At 50.0% G+C, this 20,103-nt stretch overlaps 1 protein-coding gene across 1 annotated transcript in view; it reads right to left on the minus strand.

The window, feature by feature from the left end:
* Nucleotides 1–20,103, minus strand: part of LOC115137765 (membrane-associated phosphatidylinositol transfer protein 3-like) — a 153,871-nt gene that overhangs the window by 102,280 nt on the left and 31,488 nt on the right. Inside the window, exon 3 of the mRNA XM_065024447.1 lies at nt 3,274–3,381. Coding sequence (XP_064880519.1) covers nt 3,274–3,381 — 108 coding nt within the window. The remainder of the gene's footprint in view (nt 1–3,273; nt 3,382–20,103) is intronic.

Raw genomic sequence — 20,103 nt, forward strand, 5'->3', positions numbered from 1 at the left:
CAAAATGTTCTGGTGATCTACCTGTGCTGAGACTATATAAAACATGGTTCAGTCAAAATGTTCTGGTGATCTACCTGTGCTGAGACTACATAAAACATGGTTCAGTCAAAATGTTCTGGTGATCTACCTGTGCTGAGACTATATAAAACATGGTTCAGTCAAAATGTTCTGGTGATCTACCTGTTCAGCTGAGACTATATAAAACATGGTTCAGTCAAAATGTTCTGGTGATCTACCTGTGCTGAGACTATATAAAACATGGTTCAGTCAAAATGTTCTGGTGATCTACCTGTGCTGAGACTATATAAAACATGGTTCAGTCAAAATGTTCTGGTGATCTACCTGTGCTGAGACTATATAAAACATGGTTCAGTCAAAATGTTCTGGTGATCTACCTGTGCTGAGACTATATAAAACATGGTTCAGTCAAAATGTTCTGGTGATCTACCTGTGTTGAGACTATATAAAACATGGTTCAGTCAAAATGTTCTGGTGATCTACCTGTGCTGAGACTACATAAAACATGGTTCAGTCAAAATGTTCTGGTGATCTACCTGTGCTGAGACTTTATAAAACATGGTTCAGTCAAAATGTTCTGGTGATCTACCTGTGCTGAGACTACATAAAACATGGTTCAGTCAAAATGTTCTGGTGATCTACCTGTGCTGAGACTACATAAAACATGGTTCAGTCAAAATGTTCTGGTGATCTACCTGTGCTGAGACTACATAAAACATGGTTCAGTCAAAATGTTCTGGTGATCTACCTGTGAGACTACATAAAACATGCAGTCAAAATGTTCTGGACTACATAAAACATGGTTCAGTCAAAATGTTCTTCATGGTTCAGTCAAAATGTTCTGGTGATCTACCTGTGCTGAGACTACATAAAACATGGTTCAGTCAAAATGTTCTGGTGATCTACCTGTGCTGAGACTATATAAAACATGGTTCAGTCAAAATGTTCTGGTGATCTACCTGTGCTGAGACTATATAAAACATGGTTCAGTCAAAATGTTCTGGTGATCTACCTGTGCTGAGACTATATAAAACATGGTTCAGTCAAAATGTTCTGGTGATCTACCTGTGCTGAGACTATATAAAACATGGTTCAGTCAAAATGTTCTGGTGATCTACCTGTGCTGAGACTACATAAAACATGGTTCAGTCAAAATGTTCTTCTGGTGATCTACCTGTGCTGAGACTATATAAAACATGGTTCAGTCAAAATGTTCTGGTGATCTACCTGTGCTGAGACTACATAAAACATGGTTCAGTCAAAATGTTCTGGTGATCTACCTGTGCTGAGACTACATAAAACATGGTTCAGTCAAAATGTTCTGGTTCTGGTGATCTACCTGTGCTGAGACTACATAAAACATGGTTCAGTCAAAATGTTCTGGTGATCTACCTGTGCTGAGACTATATAAAACATGGTTCAGTCAAAATGTTCTGGTGATCTACCTGTGCTGAGACTACATAAAACATGGTTCAGTCAAAATGTTCTGGTGATCTACCTGTGCTGAGACTATATAAAACATGGTTCAGTCAAAATGTTCTGGTGATCTACCTGTGCTGAGACTATATAAAACATGGTTCAGTCAAAATGTTCTGGTGATCTACCTGTGCTGAGACTACATAAAACATGGTTCAGTCAAAATGTTCTGGTGATCTACCTGTGCTGAGACTATATAAAACATGGTTCAGTCAAAATGTTCTGGTGATCTACCTGTGCTGAGACTACATAAAACATGGTTCAGTCAAAATGTTCTGGTGATCTACCTGTGCTGAGACTACATAAAACATGGTTCAGTCAAAATGTTCTGGTGATCTACCTGTGCTGAGACTACATAAAACATGGTTCAGTCAAAATGTTCTGGTGATCTACCTGTGCTGAGACTATATAAAACATGGTTCAGTCAAAATGTTCTGGTGATCTACCTGTGCTGAGACTACATAAAACATGGTTCAGTCAAAATGTTCTGGTGATCTACCTGTGCTGAGACTACATAAAACATGGTTCAGTCAAAATGTTCTGGTGATCTACCTGTGCTGAGACTATATAAAACATGGTTCAGTCAAAATGTTCTGGTGATCTACCTGTGCTGAGACTATATAAAACATGGTTCAGTCAAAATGTTCTGGTGATCTACCTGTGCTGAGACTATATAAAACATGGTTCAGTCAAAATGTTCTGGTGATCTACCTGTGCTGAGACTATATAAAACATGGTTCAGTCAAAATGTTCTGGTGATCTACCTGTGCTGAGACTATATAAAACATGGTTCAGTCAAAATGTTCTGGTGATCTACCTGTGCTGAGACTATATAAAACATGGTTCAGTCAAAATGTTCTGGTGATCTACCTGTGCTGAGACTATATAAAACATGGTTCAGTCAAAATGTTCTGGTGATCTACCTGTGCTGAGACTATATAAACATAATTAACATGGTTCAGTCAAAATGTTCTGGTGATCTACCTGTGCTGAGACTATTCCATAAAACATGGTTCAGTCAAAATGTTCTGGTGATCTACCTGTGCTGAGACTATATAAAACATGGTTCAGTCAAAATGTTCTGGTGATCTACCTGTGCTGAGACTATATAAAACATGAATCTACATTACAGAGAGTCATTTGCATGAGTCTGCAGTACACTAAATTAGATAATTTGGGAAATCACTTGTAAGATCAATTTGAAAAACATTTGAAAAACCCTCCATTCCATTTAAAACTAACCAATATTTCATGAATGTGATTTAAGATGAAATACAGTTTTGATACAGTTGATGTCAGTTGATAAACATCGCCAGTCTGAATAAAGGGAAGCAGAGTGATGGAGAGGTCATTTTCAGTGAAAACAAAAATAAACTATAAGCACAAACTAAATTGTTTGTGGGAGATTATATTGACCGATAACAAGGAGGAAAATTCCAATTTTACAAATCAATACATGCAGCAGAGCATCAAGCCCTGTCTGATTTCTGTTAAACTAACCGAATGTACAAACACATAAATGGATGTTTGAATTTGTTTTAATTTGAATGATTCAAAGCCCTCATCTATGTTTTGTTGTGTGAAATTCTTTGTTTAACTGCACAAAACAGTGTGAATGTGTGCGTGTGAGTTTGCGCTTTTTTGTGTTAGAGCGTGCATGTATGTCTTAGAGAGCGAGCAGCTCCGCAGTACTACAATAGGAGATGGAGAGAGTTGAAAAGATGTTCAGCGGGCATTAGTGCCCTCTCATGCCCCCAGTATACCCTGCGTGTAACATACCTTGTGATTGGTCCATGTGTCCCAAGGTCTCGATCTGCTCCACCAGGTCGTTGGAGTTCCACTGACTCATCCCCAGGAGGATGGCACTCTTCCCCTCCAGCACATCTGCTGGGACACACAAACACACAGGGAGGAGGGTTACAATCTGTCTGCTGGGACACACAAACACACAGGGAGGAGGGTTACAATCTGTCTGCTGGGACACACAAACACACAGGGAAGAGGGTTACAATCTGTCTGCTGGGACACACAAACACACAGGGAGGAGGGTTACAGTCTGTCTGCTGGGACACACAGACACACAGGGAGGAGGGTTACAATCTGTCTGCTGGGACACACAGACACACAGGGAGGAGGGTTACAATCTGTCTGCTGGGACACACAGACACACAGGGAGGAGGGTTACAATCTGTCTGCTGGGACACACAAACACACAGGGAGGAGGGTTACAATCTGTCTGCTGGGACACACAAACACACAGGGAGGAGGGTTACAATCTGTCTGCTGGGACACACAGACACACAGGGAGGAGGGTTACAATCTGTCTGCTGGGACACACAGACACACAGGGAGGAGGGTTACAATCTGTCTGCTGGGACACACAAACACACAGGGAGGAGGGTTACAATCTGTCTGCTGGGACACACAGACACACAGGGAGGAGGGTTACAATCTGTCTGCTGGGACACACAAACACACAGGGAGGAAGGTTACAATCTGTCTGCTGGGACACAGACACACAGGGAGGAGGGTTACAATCTGTCTGCTGGGACACACAGACACACAGGGAGGAGGGTTACAATCTGTCTGCTGGGACACACAGACACACAGGGAGGAGGGTTACAATCTGTCTGCTGGGACACACAGACACACAGGGAGGAGGGTTGCTGGGACACACAGACACACAGGGAGGAGGGTTACAATCTGTCTGCTGGGACACACAGACACACAGGGAGGAGGGTTACAATCTGTCTGCTGGGACACACAGGAGACACAATCTGGGAGGAGGGGTTACAATCTGTCTGCTGGGACACACAAACACAGGGAGGAGGGTTACAGGGACACACAGGAGGGGGTTACAATCTGTCTGCTGGGACACACAGACACACAGGGAGGAGGGTTACAATCTGTCTGCTGGGACACACAGACACACAGGGAGGAGGGTTACAATCTGTCTGCTGGGACACACAAACACACAGGGAGGAGGGTTACAATCTGTCTGCTGGGACACACAGGGAGGAGGGTTACAATCTGTCTGCTGGGGCACACAGGGAGGAGGGTTACAATCTGTCTGCTGGGACACACAGACACACAGGGAGGAGGGTTACAATCTGTCTGCTGGGACACACAGGGAGGAGGGTTACAATCTGTCTGCTGGGACACACAGACACACAGGGAGGAGGGTTACAATCTGTCTGCTGGGACACACAGACACACAGGGAGGAGGGTTACAATCTGTCTGCTGGGACACACAGACACACAGGGAGGAGGTCTGCTGGGACACACAGACACACAGGGAGGAGGGTTACAATCTGTCTGCTGGGACACACAGACACACAGGGAGGAGGGTTACAATCTGTCTGCTGGGACACACAGACACAGGGAGGAGGGTTACAATCTGTCTGCTGGGACACACAACACACAGGGAGGAGGGTTACAATCTGTCTGCTGGGACACACAGACACACAGGGAGGAGGGTTACAATCTGTCTGCTGGGACACACAGACACACAGGGAGGAGGGTTACAATCTGTCTGCTGGGACACACAGACACACAGGGAGGAGGGTTACAATCTGTCTGCTGGGACACACAGACACACAGGGAGGAGGGTTACAATCTGTCTGCTGGGACACACAGACACACAGGGAGGAGGGTTACAATCTGTCTGCTGGGACACACAGACACACAGGGAGGAGGGTTACAATCTGTCTGCTGGGACACACAGACACACAGGGAGAGGGTTACAATCTGTCTGCTGGGACACACAGACACACAGGGAGGAGGGTTACAATCTGTCTGCTGGGACACACAGACACACAGGGAGGAGGGTTACAATCTGTCTGCTGGGACACACAGGGACACACAGGGAGGAGGGTTACAATCTGTCTGCTGGGACACACAGACACACAGGGAGGAGGGTTACAATCTGTCTGCTGGGACACACAGACACACAGGGAGGAGGGTTACAATCTGTCTGCTGGGACACACAGACACACAGGGAGGAGGGTTACAATCTGTCTGCTGGGACACACAGACACACAGGGAGGAGGGTTACAATCTGTCTGCTGGGACACACAGACACACAGGGAGGAGGGTTACAATCTGTCTGCTGGGACACACAAACACACAGGGAGGAGGGTTACAATCTGTCTGCTGGGACACACAGACACACAGGGAGGAGGGTTACAATCTGTCTGCTGGGACACACAGACACACAGGAGGAGGGTTACAATCTGTCTGCTGGGACACACAGACACACAGGGAGGAGGGGGACACACAAACACACAGGGAGGAGGGTTACAATCTGTCTGCTGGGACACACAAACACACAGGGAGGAGGGTTACAATCTGTCTGCTGGGACACACAAACACACAGGGAGGAGGGTTACAATCTGTCTGCTGGGACACACAGACACACAGGGAGGAGGGTTACAATCTGTCTGCTGGGACACAGACACACAGGGAGGAGGGTTACAATCTGTCTGCTGGGACACACAGACACACAGGGAGGAGGGTTACAATCTGTCTGCTGGGACACACAGACACACAGGGAGGAGGGTTACAATCTGTCTGCTGGGACACACAGACACACAGGGAGGAGGGTTACAATCTGTCTGCTGGGACACACAGACACACACAGGGAGGAGGGTTACAATCTGTCTGCTGGGACACACAGACACACAGGGAGGAGGGTTACAATCTGTCTGCTGGGACACACAGGGAGGAGGGTTACAATCTGTCTGCTGGGACACACAGGGAGGAGGGTTACAATCTGTCTGCTGGGACACACAGACACACAGGGAGGAGGGTTACAATCTGTCTGCTGGGACACACAGACACACAGGGAGGAGGGTTACAATCTGTCTGCTGGGACACACAGACACACAGGGAGGAGGGTTACAATCTGTCTGCTGGGACACACAGACACACAGGGAGGAGGGTTACAATCTGTCTGCTGGGACACACAGACACACAGGGAGGAGGGTTACAATCTGTCTGCTGGGACACACAGACACACAGGGAGGAGGGTTACAATCTGTCTGCTGGGACACACAGACACACAGGGAGGAGGGTTACAATCTGTCTGCTGGGACACACAGACACACAGGGAGGAGGGTTACAATCTGTCTGCTGGGACACACAAACACACAGGGAGGAGGGTTACAATCACACAGGGAGGAGGGTTACAATCTGTCTGCTGGGACACACAACACACAGGGAGGAGGGTTACAATCTGTCTGCTGGGACACACAGACACACAGGGAGGAGGGTTACAATCTGTCTGCTGGGACACACAGACACACAGGGAGGAGGGGTTACAATCTGTCTGCTGGGACACACAAACACACAGGGAGGAGGGTTACAATCTGTCTGCTGGGACACACAGACACACAGGGAGGAGGGTTACAATCTGTCTGCTGGGACACACAAACACAGGGAGGAGGGTTACAATCTGTCTGCTGGGACACACAGGGGAGGAGGGTTACAATCTGTCTGCTGGGACACACACACAGACACACAGGGAGGAGGGGTTACAATCTGTCTGCTGGGACACACAGACACACAGGGAGGAGGGTTACAATCTGTCTGCTGGGACACACAGACACACAGGGAGGAGGGTTACAATCTGTCTGCTGGGACACACAGACACACAGGGAGGAGGGTTACAATCTGTCTGCTGGGACACACAGACACACAGGAGGAGGGTTACAATCTGTCTGCTGGGACACACAGACACACAGGGAGGAGGGTTACAATCTGTCTGCTGGGACACACAGACACACAGGGAGGAGGGTTACAATCTGTCTGCTGGGACACACAAACACACAGGGAGGAGGGTTACAATCTGTCTGCTGGGACACACAGACACACAGGGAGGAGGGTTACAATCTGTCTGCTGGGACACACAGACACACAGGGAGGAGGGTTACAATCTGTCTGCTGGGACACACAGACACACAGGGAGGAGGGTTACAATCTGTCTGCTGGGACACACAGACACACAGGGAGGAGGGTTACAATCTGTCTGCTGGGACACACAGGGAGGAGGGTTACAATCTGTCTGCTGGGACACAGGGAGGAGGGTTACAATCTGTCTGCTGGGACACACAGGGAGGAGGGTTACAATCTGTCTGCTGGGACACACAGACACACAGGGAGGAGGGTTACAATCTGTCTGCTGGGACACACAGACACACAGGGAGGAGGGTTACAATCTGTCTGCTGGGACACACAGACACACAGGGAGGAGGGTTACAATCTGTCTGCTGGGACACACAGACACACAGGGAGGAGGGTTACAATCTGTCTGCTGGGACACACAAACACACAGGGAGGAGGGTTACAATCTGTCTGCTGGGACACACAGACACACAGGGAGGAGGGTTACAATCTGTCTGCTGGGACACACAGACACACAGGGAGGAGGGTTACTGTCTGGGGACACACAGAACACACAGGGAGGAGGGTTACAATCTGTCTGCTGGGACACACAGACACACAGGGAGGAGGGGTTACAATCTGTCTGCTGGGACACACAGACACACAGGGAGGAGGGTTACAATCTGTCTGCTGGGACACACACACAGACACACAGGGAGGAGGGTTACAATCTGTCTGCTGGGACACACAGACACACAGGGAGGAGGGTTACAATCTGTCTGCTGGGACACACAGACACACAGGGAGGAGGGTTACAATCTGTCTGCTGGGACACACAGACACACAGGGAGGAGGGTTACAATCTGTCTGCTGGGACACACAAACACACAGGGAGGAGGGTTACAATCTGTCTGCTGGGACACACAGACACACAGGGAGGAGGGGTTACAATCTGTCTGCTGGGACACACAGACACACAGGGAGGAGGGTTACAATCTGTCTGCTGGGACACACAGACACACAGGGAGGAGGGTTACAATCTGTCTGCTGGGACACACAGACACACAGGGAGGAGGGTTACAATCTGTCTGCTGGGACACACAGACACACAGGGAGGAGGGTTACAATCTGTCTGCTGGGACACACAGACACACAGGGAGGAGGGTTACAATCTGTCTGCTGGGACACACAGACACACAGGGAGGAGGGTTACAATCTGTCTGCTGGGACACAGGGGAGGAGGGTTACAATCTGTCTGCTGGGACACACAGACACACAGGGAGGAGGGTTACAATCTGTCTGCTGGGACACACAGACACACAGGGAGGAGGGTTACAATCTGTCTGCTGGGACACACAAACACACAGGGAGGAGGGTTACACATCTGTCTGCTGGGACACACAAACACACAGGGAGGAGGGTGTCTGCTGGGACACACAGACACACAGGGAGGAGGGTTACAATCTGTCTGCTGGGACACACAGACACACAGGGAGGAGGGGTTACAATCTGTCTGCTGGGACACACAGACACACAGGGAGGAGGGTTACAATCTGTCTGCTGGGACACACAACACACAGGGAGGAGGGGTTACAATCTGTCTGCTGGGACACACAACACACAGGGAGGAGGGTTACAATCTGTCTGCTGGGACACACAAACACACAGGGAGGAGGGTTACAATCTGTCTGCTGGGACACACAGACACACAGGGAGGAGGGTTACAATCTGTCTGCTGGGACACACAGACACACAGGGAGGAGGGTTACAATCTGTCTGCTGGGACACACAGACACACAGGGAGGAGGGTTACAATCTGTCTGCTGGGACACACAGACACACAGGGAGGAGGGTTACAATCTGTCTGCTGGGACACAGACACACAGGGAGGAGGGTTACAATCTGTCTGCTGGGACACACAGACACACAGGGGAGGGGTTACAATCTGTCTGCTGGGACACACAGACACACAGGAGGAGGGTTACAATCTGTCTGCTGGGACACACAGACACACAGGGAGGAGGGTTACAATCTGTCTGCTGGGACACACAGACACACAGGGAGGAGGGTTACAATCTGTCTGCTGGGACACACAGACACACAGGGAGGAGGGTTACAATCTGTCTGCTGGGACACACAGACACACAGGGAGGAGGGTTACAATCTGTCTGCTGGGACACACAGACACACAGGGAGGAAGGTTACAATCTGTCTGCTGGGACACAGACACACAGGGAGGAGGGTTACAATCTGTCTGCTGGGACACACAGACACACAGGGAGGAGGGTTACAATCTGTCTGCTGGGACACACAGACACACAGGGAGGAGGGTTACAATCTGTCTGCTGGGACACACAGACACACAGGGAGGAGGGGTTACAATCTGTCTGCTGGGACACACAGACACACAGGGAGGAGGGTTACAATCTGTCTGCTGGGACACACAGACACACAGGGAGGAGGGTTACAATCTGTCTGCTGGGACACACAAACACACAGGGAGGAGGGTTACAATCTGTCTGCTGGGACACACAAACACACAGGGAGGAGAGGGTTACAATCTGTCTGCTGGGACACACAGACACACAGGGAGGAGGGTTACAATCTGTCTGCTGGGACACACAGGGAGGAGGGTTACACACAGGACACACAAACAGGGAGGGGTTACAATCTGTCTGCTGGGACACACAACACACAGGGAGGAGGGTTACAATCTGTCTGCTGGGACACACAAACACACAGGGAGGAGGGTTACAATCTGTCTGGAGGAGGGGTTACAATCTGTCTGCTGGGACACACAGACACACAGGGAGGAGGGTTACAATCTGTCTGCTGGGACACACAGACACACAGGGAGGAGGGGTTACAATCTGTCTGCTGGGACACACAGACACACAGGGAGGAGGGTTACAATCTGTCTGCTGGGACACACAGACACACAGGGAGGAGGGTTACAATCTGTCTGCTGGGACACACAGACACACAGGGAGGAGGTTACAATCTGTCTGCTGGGACACACAGACACACAGGGAGGAGGGTTACAATCTGTCTGCTGGGACACACAAACACACAGGGAGGAGGGTTACAATCTGTCTGCTGGGACACACAAACACACAGGGAGGAGGGTTACAATCTGTCTGCTGGGACACACAGACACACAGGGAGGAGGGTTACAATCTGTCTGCTGGGACACACAGACACACAGGGAGGAGGGTTACAATCTGTCTGCTGGGACACACAGACACACAGGGAGGACAATCTGGTTGGGACAATCTGTCTGCTGGGACACACAGACACACAGGGAGGAGGGTTACAATCTGTCTGCTGGGACACACAGACACACAGGGAGGAGGGTTACAATCTGTCTGCTGGGACACACAGACACACAGGGAGGAGGGTTACAATCTGTCTGCTGGGACACACAGACACACAGGGAGGAGGGTTACAATCTGTCTGCTGGGACAGACAGACACAGGGGAGGAGGGTTACAATCTGTCTGCTGGGACACACAACACACAGGGAGGAGGGTTACAATCTGTCTGCTGGGACACACAGACACACAGGGAGGAGGGTTACAATCTGTCTGCTGGGACACACAGACACACAGGGAGGAGGGTTACAATCTGTCTGCTGGGACACACAGACACACAGGGAGGAGGGTTACAACACACAGACACACAGGGAGGAGGGTTACTCTGTCTGCTGGGACACACAGACACACAGGGAGGAGGGTTACAATCTGTCTGCTGGGACACACAGACACACAGGGAGGAGGGTTACAATCTGTCTGCTGGGACACACAGACACACAGGGAGGAGGGTTACAATCTGTCTGCTGGGACACACAGGACACACAGGGGAGGAGGGTTACAATCTGTCTGCTGGGACACACAGACACACAGGGAGGAGGGTTACAATCTGTCTGCTGGGACACACAGACACACAGGGAGGAGGGTTACAATCTGTCTGCTGGGACACACAGACACACAGGGAGGAGGGTTACAATCTGTCTGCTGGGACACACAGACACACAGGGAGGAGGGTTACAATCTGTCTGCTGGGACACACACACAGGGAGGAGGGTTACACACAGGGAGGAGGGTTACAATCTGTCTGCTGGGACACACAGACACACAGGGAGGAGGGTTACAATCTGTCTGCAATCTGTCTGCTGGGACACACAGACACACACAGGGAGGAGGGTTACAATCTGTCTGCTGGGACACACAGACACACAGGGAGGAGGGTTACAATCTGTCTGCTGGGACACACAGACACACAGGGAGGAGGGTTACAATCTGTCTGCTGGGACACACAGACACACAGGGAGGAGGGTTACAATCTGTCTGCTGGGACACACAAACACACAGGGAGGAGGGTTACAATCTGTCTGCTGGGACACACAAACACACAGGGAGGAGGGTTACAATCTGTCTGCTGGGACACACAGACACACAGGGAGGAGGGTTACAATCTGTCTGCTGGGACACACAGACACACAGGGAGGAGGGTTACAATCTGTCTGCTGGGACACACAGACACACAGGGAGGAGGGTTACAATCTGTCTGCTGGGACACACAGACACACAGGGAGGAGGGTTACAATCTGTCTGCTGGGACACACAATCACACAGGGGGGAGGGTTACAATCTGTCTGCTGGGACACACAAACACACAGGGAGGAGGGTTACAATCTGTCTGCTGGGACACACAACACACAGGACACACAGGACACACAGGGAGGAGGGTTACAATCTGTCTGCTGGGACACACAGACACACAGGGAGGAGGGTTACAATCTGTCTGCTGGGACACACAAACACACAGGGAGGAGGGTTACAATCTGTCTGCTGGGACACACAAACACACAGGGAGGAGGGTTACAATCTGTCTGCTGGGACACACAAACACACAGGGAGGAGGGTTACAATCTGTCTGCTGGGACACACAAACACACAGGGAGGAGGGTTACAATCTGTCTGCTGGGACACACAAACACACAGGGAGGAGGGTTACAATCTGTCTGCTGGGACACACAAACACACAGGGAGGAGGGTTACAATCTGTCTGCTGGGACACACAGGGAGGAGGGTTACAATCTGTCTGCTGGGACACACAAACACACAGGGAGGAGGGTTACAATCTGTCTGCTGGGACACACATACACACAGGGAGGAGGGTTACAATATGTCTGCTGGGACACACAGACACACAGGGAGGAGGGTTACAATCTGTCTGCTGGGACACACAGACACACAGGGAGGAGGGTTACAATCTGTCTGCTGGGACACACAGACACACAGGGAGGAGGGTTACAATCTGTCTGCTGGGACACACAGGGAGGAGGGTTACAATCTGTCTGCTGGGACACACAGACACACAGGGAGGAGGGTTACAATATGTCTGCTGGGACACACAGACACACAGGGAGGAGGGTTACAATCTGTCTGCTGGGACACACAGACACACAGGGAGGAAGGTTACAATCTGTCTGCTGGGACACACAGACACACAGGGAGGAGGGTTACAATCTGTCTGCTGGGACACAAACACACAGGGAGGAGGGTTACAATCTGTCTGCTGGGACACACAGACACACAGGGAGGAGGGTTACAATCTGTCTGCTGGGACACACAGACACACAGGGAGGAGGGTTACAATCTGTCTGCTGGGACACACAAACACACAGGGAGGAGGGTTACAATCTGTCTGCTGGGACACACAGACACACAGGGAGGAGGGTTCAAATCTGTCTGCTGGGACACACAGACACACAGGGAGGAGGGTTACAATCTGTCTGCTGGGACACACAGACACACAGGGAGGAGGGTTACAATCTGTCTGCTGGGACACACAGACACACAGGGAGGAGGGTTACAATCTGTCTACTGGGACACACAGACACACAGGGAGGAAGATTTACATTTGCATTTTAGTCATTTAGCAGACACTCTCATCCAGAGTATTTTAAAAGAGCATTAAGGGTTAGTGTCTTGGTCAAGGGCACATGGAAAGACTTTTCACCTAGTTGGCTCGACTAGGTGAACCAGCAACCTTTCGGATACTGACGCACCATTACATTATCTTTCGGTTAATGGTGACCTGCCATCCACCATTATATTATCATAGAACCCAATCACATAGAAACTAATCACATAGTTGATGCTGAGAACTGAACAGATTATTTGGTTGGTTAACAAAGAGCAGGAGGGGAAATCTAGACAGACACAGGAATAGACACAGGGACACTGGGACACATACACACAGGGACAGCAGATAAAATCTGCTGGGACACATACACACAGGGACAGCAGATAGAATCTACTGGGACACATACATACAGGGACAGCAGATAGAATCTACTGGGACACATACACACAGGGACAGCAGATAGAATTCACTGGGACACATACACACAGGGACAGCAGATATAATCTACTGCACACAGATACACACAGGGACAGCAGATAGAATCTACTGCACACAGATACACAGAGAGCGGGGTTAGACGAACGGTTGCCACGAAAAAATCCATATTTGATTCTGTCAATACAGACATTTCCATACAGTTTATTTCTGTCCTTTGCAACATTTCCCCTAGTTTAGCCAAACCCAGACACAGCAGGTGTGGAAAGAGACTACATCAGTGACACACGGCGTGTAACTACCAATCAGAGGATTAACAGACTCCCATTGGACGGTCATCAGAGCCAGTTGAAGCGACAGCGTGATGAGCATGAGTCATGGTCAGACTGGTTGTCTGCTGTGACGGTTGCTCTGGCCTGCTGCAGTCACAGTACCATGGTCAGAGTGATTGTCTGCTGTGACGGTTGCTCTGGCCTGCTGCAGTCACAGTACCATGGTCAGAGTGGTTGTCTGCTGTGACGGTTGCTCTGGCCTGCTGCAGTCACAGTACCATGGTCAGAGTGGTTGCCTGCTGTGACGGTTGATCTGGCCTGCTGCAGTCACAGTACCATGGTCAGACTGGTTGTCTGCTGTGACGGTTTCTCTGGGCTGCTGCAGTCACAGTACCATGGTCAGAGTGGTTGTCTGCTGTGACGGTCTCTCTGGGCTGCTGCAGTCACAGTACCATGGTCAGAGTGGCTGTCTGCTGTGATGGTCACTCTGGGCTGCTGCAGTCACAGTACCATGGTCAGAGAGGCTGTCTGCTGTGATGGTCACTCTGGCCTGCTGCAGTCACAGTACCATGATCAGAGTGATTGTCTGCTGTGACGGTTGCTCTGGCCTGCTGCAGGTACAGTACCATGGTCAGACTGGTTGTCTGCTGTGACGGTTTCTCTGGCCTGCTGCAGTCACAGTACCATGGTCAGAGTGGTTGTCTGCTGTGACGGTTGCTCTGGCCTGCTGCAGTCACAGTACCATGATCAGACTGGTTGTCTGCTGTGACGGTCTCTCTGGGCTGCTGCAGTCACAGTACCATGGTCAGACTGGTTGTCTGCTGTGACGGTCTCTCTGGGCTGCTGCAGTCACAGTACCATGGTCAGACTGGTTGTCTGCTGTGACGGTCGCTCTGGGCTGCTGCAGTCACAGTACCATGGTCAGAGTGGTTGTCTGCTGTGACGGTCTCTCTGGGCTGCTGCAGTCACAGTACCATGGTCAGAGTGGCTGTCTGCTGTGATGGTCACTCTGGGCTGCTGCAGTCACAGTACCATGGTCAGAGAGGCTGACTGCTGTGATGGTCACTCTGGCCTGCTGCAGTCACAGTACCATGGTCAGAGTGGTTGTCTGCTGTGACGGTTTCTCTGGCCTGCTGCAGTCACAGTACCATGGTCAGAGTGGTTGTCTGCTGTGACGGTTGCTCTGGCCTGCTGCAGTCACAGTACCATGGTCAGAGTGGTTGCCTGCTGTGACGGTTGATCTGGCCTGCTGCAGTCACAGTACCATGGTCAGACTGGTTGTCTGCTGTGACGGTTTCTCTGGGCTGCTGCAGTCACAGTACCATGGTCAGAGTGGTTGTCTGCTGTGACGGTCTCTCTGGGCTGCTGCAGTCACAGTACCATGGTCAGAGTGGCTGTCTGCTGTGATGGTCACTCTGGGCTGCTGCAGTCACAGTACCATGGTCAGAGAGGCTGTCTGCTGTGATGGTCACTCTGGCCTGCTGCAGTCACAGTACCATGATCAGAGTGATTGTCTGCTGTGACGGTTGCTCTGGCCTGCTGCAGGTACAGTACCATGGTCAGACTGGTTGTCTGCTGTGACGGTCGCTCTGGCCTGCTGCAGTCACAGTACCATGGTCAGAGTGGTTGTCTGCTGTGACGGTTGCTCTGGCCTGCTGCAGTCACAGTACCATGATCAGACTGGTTGTCTGCTGTGACGGTCTCTCTGGGCTGCTGCAGTCACAGTACCATGGTCAGACTGGTTGTCTGCTGTGACGGTCTCTCTGGGCTGCTGCAGTCACAGTACCATGGTCAGACTGGTTGTCTGCTGTGACGGTCGCTCTGGGCTGCTGCAGTCACAGTACCATGGTCAGAGTGGTTGTCTGCTGTGACGGTCTCTCTGGGCTGCTGCAGTCACAGTACCATGGTCAGAGTGGCTGTCTGCTGTGATGGTCACTCTGGGCTGCTGCAGTCACAGTACCATGGTCAGAGAGGCTGACTGCTGTGATGGTCACTGGCCTGCTGCAGTCACAGTACCATGGTCAGAGTGGTTGTCTGCTGTGACGGTTGCTCTGGCCTGCTGCAGGTACAGTACCATGGTCAGACTGGTTGTCTGCTGTGACGGTTGCTCTGGCCTGCTGCAGTCACAGTACCATGGTCAGAGTGGTTGTCTGCTGTGACGGTTGCTCTGGCCTGCTGCAGGTACAGTACCATGGTCAGACTGGTTGTCTGCTGTGACGGTTGCTCTGGCCTGCTGCAGTCACAGTACCATGGTCAGAGTGGTTGTCTGCTGTGACGGTTGATCTGGCCTGCTGCAGTCACAGTACCATGGTCAGACTGGTTGTCTGCTGTGACGGTCTCTCTGGGCTGCTGCAGTCACAGTACCATGGTCAGAGTGGTTGTCTGCTGTGACGGTCGCTCTGGGCTGCTGCAGTCACAGTACCATGGTCAGACTGGTTGTCTGCTGTGATGGTCACTCTGGGCTGCTGCATTCACAGTACCATGGTCAGAGTGGCTGTCTGCTGTGACGGTTGTTCTGGCCTGCTGCAGTCACAGTACCATGGTCAGACTGGTTGTCTGCTGTGACGGTTGATCTGGCCTGCTGCAGTCACAGTACCATGGTCAGACTGGTTGTCTGCTGTGACGGTCGCTCTGGCCTGCTGCAGTCACAGTACCATGGTCAGAGTGGTTGTCTGCTGTGATGGTCACTCTGGGCTGCTGCAGTCACAGTACCATGGTCAGAGTGGCTGTCTGCTGTGATGGTCACTCTGGGCTGCTGCAGTCACAGTACCATGGTCAGAGAGGCTGTCTGCTGTGATGGTCACTCTGGCCTGCTGCAGTCACAGTACCATGGTCAGAGTGGTTGTCTGCTGTGATGGTCACTCTGGCCTGCTGCAGTCACAGTACCATGGTCAAAGTGGCTGTCTGCTGTGATGGTCACTCTGGGCTGCTGCAGTCACAGTACCATGGTCAGAGTGGTTGTCTGCTGTGACGGTTGCTCTTGGCTGCTGCAGTCACAGTACCATGGTCAGATGGTAGTCCTTTATGGGCTGGCTCATAGAGACAGAGTGACACACCATGTCCAATACACAGCTCTCTCTCTCTCTCTCTCTCGCTCGCTCTCTCACACACACACACTGTTACGGATACAGGTATCCTGTGTCTGTGTGTGTGTGTGTATCCTGTGTTCTTTTCTCTCTTTCTCCCCTCACAGGTGAAAATCATCACTCCCCAATCAGTCACCAATCCAATCATCAATCAGAAGACATACCTCCTGTTTCCTACCCTATCACAGTTCCTTTCCCTTGGTTTAAAAACCCTGTCAGTAGTTTGCTCTAGAGCTCAATCTCTCTGTAAATGCCATGTCTGTAGATCTCTGTGTTTTACTCTCTCTTTATGTATTAACCTCTCTTTTGTTTGAGCACCTCCATAGCACTTTGTCATCACCTGTGAGTATTGTTTTTGGTTATGGTGTTTATTTGTTTGCTGATGGGAAAAGGGGGAACCAAGACAAGTCGCCCATGGGCATACACTACCCGTAGGTAGACTTTGTTAAATACACTAGTTAGAACTGGGCGGACCACCCACTGTATTTTTGGTTAGTTAGCTGTTGTTAAAGTAGGCTAGTCTAGCTTAGGGGTGTTTTTGAATACTTATTGTTTCTTTCCTTGGGTCCAGCTCAGCCCCTTTTCCTGCTCCCCCCATTACCGTGTGTTTTACAATAAACCCTGAGTTTGAAGGTAGATTTCAGTTGTCGTCGTTATTTCGTTCTCACTTTTACTTTGTCACTATTAGAATTTGCATGAGTTATGTTACGGGTCTCATTACCATCCCCCCCTAGACTGTCGTGCCAAAAGGGATTCGTAACACACACACTCACACATGCCTGGCATCTCAGTGTCTGTGAAACTGTCCTGCCAGGCCTGTCCACTACGATCACACTGGGAGGCTTACTGGTCACTGTCTGTCTCTTCAGCCCTTTATCTTCCTTCTCTTTCTTTCTCTGTCTTTCTCTGTCAACACACACATGCAAATACACAAAAATGTGTAGATGCATTTCAAACAAATTTACATAGGTATGCAAATACTGTACCTTAACATGTGTAGATGCAGACAACACATACACACACATTTCAGAATCCAGATCCCAACAACACCCTGCACGAGTTAAGACAGGAAGAGTAATTTCCCAGAGAGCATCGCTGATGAGAGCAGCTTACAGCTACAACGGAAGAACACGACTGTGAGGTGGAAACATGTTTAAAGTAGAGAGAAGAACACAACACCTGTGAGGTGTGAAACATGTTTAAAGTAGAGAGAAGAACACACCTGTGAGGTGTGAAACATGTTTAAAGTAGAGAGAAGAACACAACGCCTGTGAGGTGGAAACATGTTTAAAGTAGAGAGAAGAACACACCTGTGAGGTGTGAAACATGTTTAAAGTAGAGAGAAGAACACAACACCTGTGAGGTGTGAAACATGTTTAAAGTAGAGAGAAGAACACAACACCTGTGAGGTGTGAAACATGTTTAAAGTAGAGAGAAGAACACAACGCCTGTGAGGTGGAAACATGTTTAAAGTAGAGAGAAGAACACACCTGTGAGGTGTGAAACATGTTTAAAGTAGAGAGAAGAACACAACGCCTGTGAGGTGGAAACATGTTTAAAGTAGAGAGAAGAACACACCTGTGAGGTGTGAAACATGTTTAAAGTAGAGAGAAGAACACAACACCTGTGAGGTGTGAAACATGTTTAAAGTAGAGAGAAGAACACAACACCTGTGAGGTGTGAAACATGTTTAAAGTAGAGAGAAGAACACAACGCCTGTGAGGTGGAAACATGTTTAAAGTAGAGAGAAGAACACACCTGTGAGGTGTGAAACATGTTAAAAGTAGAGAGAAGAACACAACGCCTGTGAGGTGGAAACATGTTTAAAATAGTGAGAAGAACACAACGCCTGTGAGGTGGAAACATGTTAAAAGTAGAGAGAAGAACACACCTGTGAGGTGTGAAACATGTTTAAAGTAGAGAGAACACAACACCTGTGAGGTGTGAAACATGTTTAAAGTAGAGAGAAGAACACAACGCCTGTGAGGTGTGAAACGTGTTTAAAGTAGAGAGAAGAGGGCCTCCCGGGTGCACGGTGCGCGCTAACCAAGGTTGCCAGGTGCACGGTGTACCCTCCGACACATTGGAGCGGCTGGCTTCCGGGTTGGATGCACGCTGTGTTAAGAAGCAGTACGGCTGGTTGGGTTGTGTGTATCGGAGGACGCATGACTTTCAACCTTCGTCTCTCTAGCGATGAGACAAGATAGTAGCTACTACAACAATTGGATACCACGAAATTGGGGAGAAAAAGGGGTAAAATTCAACAACAAAAAAATAAGTAGAGAGAAGAACACAACAGAAAGCCCGGTGCTCCGAGCAGAGGAAAGTAGATTTCAGCTATGCAAACAGATCAAATATACAAGCAGCCAGAACCAGATAACACAAACTAAATAAAAGCCTCCACTGCCCTAGCCCAGCACCAAGAGGACCAGATAACAGACTAAATAAAAGCCTCCACTGCCCTAGCCCAGCACCAAGAGGACCAGATAGCAGACTAAATAAAAGCCTCCACTGCCCTAGCCCAGCACCAAGAGGACCAGATAGCAGACTAAATAAAAGCCCCACTGCCCTAGCCCAGCACCAAGAGGACCAGATAGCAGACTAAATAAAAGCCCCCACTGCCCTAGCCCAGCACCAAGAGGACCAGATAGCAGACTAAATAAAAGCCTCCACTGCCCTAGCCCAGCACCAAGAGGACCAGATAGCAGACTAAATAAAAGCCTCCACTGCCCTAGCCCAGCACCAAGAGGACCAGAAGGAAAGCATAAAGCAACATCTGATTCAGAGAAGGAATGAATGAAGGATGAGACTACCCTATGAGAAAGAAGAGAGTGGGAGGGATGCAGGAATGTCCTTCAACCAGACCGCACAGAGAGTTAGGGAGAGAAGAAAAGGAAAACATTGATTGTGTAGAACAGGAGGTATGTAGTCAGAACGGATGTAAACTCTGGATGACAATGATCACTATGTCAACAACATCCTCCCAACATCATCCCGATGGCTTCC

The sequence above is a fragment of the Oncorhynchus nerka genome, linkage group LG11, assembly GCF_034236695.1.
Source record: "Oncorhynchus nerka isolate Pitt River linkage group LG11, Oner_Uvic_2.0, whole genome shotgun sequence".
Classification (NCBI taxonomy): domain Eukaryota; kingdom Metazoa; phylum Chordata; class Actinopteri; order Salmoniformes; family Salmonidae; genus Oncorhynchus; species Oncorhynchus nerka.